The sequence below is a fragment of the Geospiza fortis genome, unplaced genomic scaffold, assembly GCF_000277835.1.
Source record: "Geospiza fortis unplaced genomic scaffold, GeoFor_1.0 scaffold893, whole genome shotgun sequence".
NCBI classification, from domain to species: domain Eukaryota; kingdom Metazoa; phylum Chordata; class Aves; order Passeriformes; family Thraupidae; genus Geospiza; species Geospiza fortis.
In genome coordinates this window covers 38,363-39,751 of record NW_005054781.1, presented here as the reverse complement: position 1 = coordinate 39,751, position 1,389 = coordinate 38,363, and the positions used below count along the sequence as shown (strand labels likewise).

Sequence of the window (1,389 nt, the reverse complement as noted above, 5' to 3'; positions counted from 1 at the left end):
GTGAGCGTCTGGCGGCGGTTGCAGAACCACACCCGCACCACCTCTCGCTCGTAGCGCAGCTCCTGCGCGATGCGCGTGATCTCGGCGCCCGTGGGCAGCGCGTTGCGCTCGAAGTGCGCGTTGAGCGCCTCCAGCGCCTGCGGGGTGAACGAGGTGCGGCGCTTGCGCTTCTTGCCCGGCTCGCCGCCCACGAACTCCAGCAGGTGCTGCTGCCCCTCGCGCTGCCGCTGCTCCGCCTCCCGCAGCCACTTCTCCAGCACCGGCTTCAGCTTCTGCGCGCTCTTGGGCGTGATGTCCAGCTTCTCGAACCTGCGGGGACAGGGGGACACGGGGGACACTCAGGGGGAATGTCCAGCTTCTCGAACCTGCGGGGACAGGGGACACTCAGGGGGACACTCAGGGGACACTCAAGGCACACAGGGGGGATGTCCAGCTTCTCGAACCTGAGGGGACAGGGGGACATGGGGGACACTCATGGGGACATTCAGGGGACACTCAGGGGGATGTCCAGCTTCTCGAACCTGGGGACACAGGGGAACACTCAGGGGGGACACAGAGGGGACCTTCAGGGGACACTTGGGTGTGATGTCCAGCTTCTCAAATCTGTGGGGACAGGGGGACACTCAGGGGGGACACAAGGGACACTGGGCAGGGATGTCTTGGGGCTGACTCCAGCTTGTCAAACCTGAGGGGATGTGGAGGCCACAGGAGACCCTCAGGGGTGGGGGACAAGGGGACAGCAGGTTGGGACTGGGGGTGACAGTGAGTGAGAAGCAACGCCCAGTGCCCTCCTTGGCCCATTCCCTCCCCTTTCTCATTTCCTCCTTGGCCGCATTTCCCTCTCTTTCTCTCAGTTTCCTCCTTTGCCCATTTTCCCTTTTCCCAGTTTCCTCCTTTGCCCATTTTCCTTTTTTCTCCAGTTCCCCTCCCTCCCCCTCTCCCCCCTTTCCCAATCTTCCTTTTCCTCTCTTTCCCCATTCTCAGCTTTTCCTCCTTTCCTAGACTTTTCCTCCTTCTCTCCAATTTCCTCCCATTTTCCTCCTATCCTCCACCTCTCCCTTCCCTCAATTTTCCATCCTCCCCCCTTTCCTCCTCCTGTCCCTGCCCTCGGGCCTGCCCCATGTGACCATCCTGTCCCCTCACCTGCAGCTGGCCCTGTCCCTCTTCCTGTCCCTCAGCTGACATTACCTGTCCCTGTCCCTGTCCCCGTCCCCCAGGTGACAATACCTGCAGATGGCCCTGTCCCTGTCCTGGTCCCCCAGGCGCCATTACCTGCCGATGGCCCTGTCCCTGTCCCCCAGGTGCCATTACCTGCAGCTGGCCCTGGCCCTGGCCCTGTTCCTGTCCCTGTCTCTGTCCCACAGCCGACAATACCTGATGGCCCTGTCC

General features: G+C 62.3%; 1 protein-coding gene across 1 annotated transcript in view; it reads right to left on the bottom strand.

Moving 5' to 3' along the window:
- LOC102043441 (transcription factor CP2) overlaps positions 1–1,389 on the bottom strand; it is a 31,657-nt gene that overhangs the window by 19,340 nt on the left and 10,928 nt on the right. Inside the window, exons 2-3 of the mRNA XM_031065442.1 lie at positions 1,228–1,245; positions 7–309 (exon numbers count right to left, since the gene is read on the bottom strand). Coding sequence (XP_030921302.1) covers positions 7–309; positions 1,228–1,245 — 321 coding nt within the window. The remainder of the gene's footprint in view (positions 1–6; positions 310–1,227; positions 1,246–1,389) is intronic.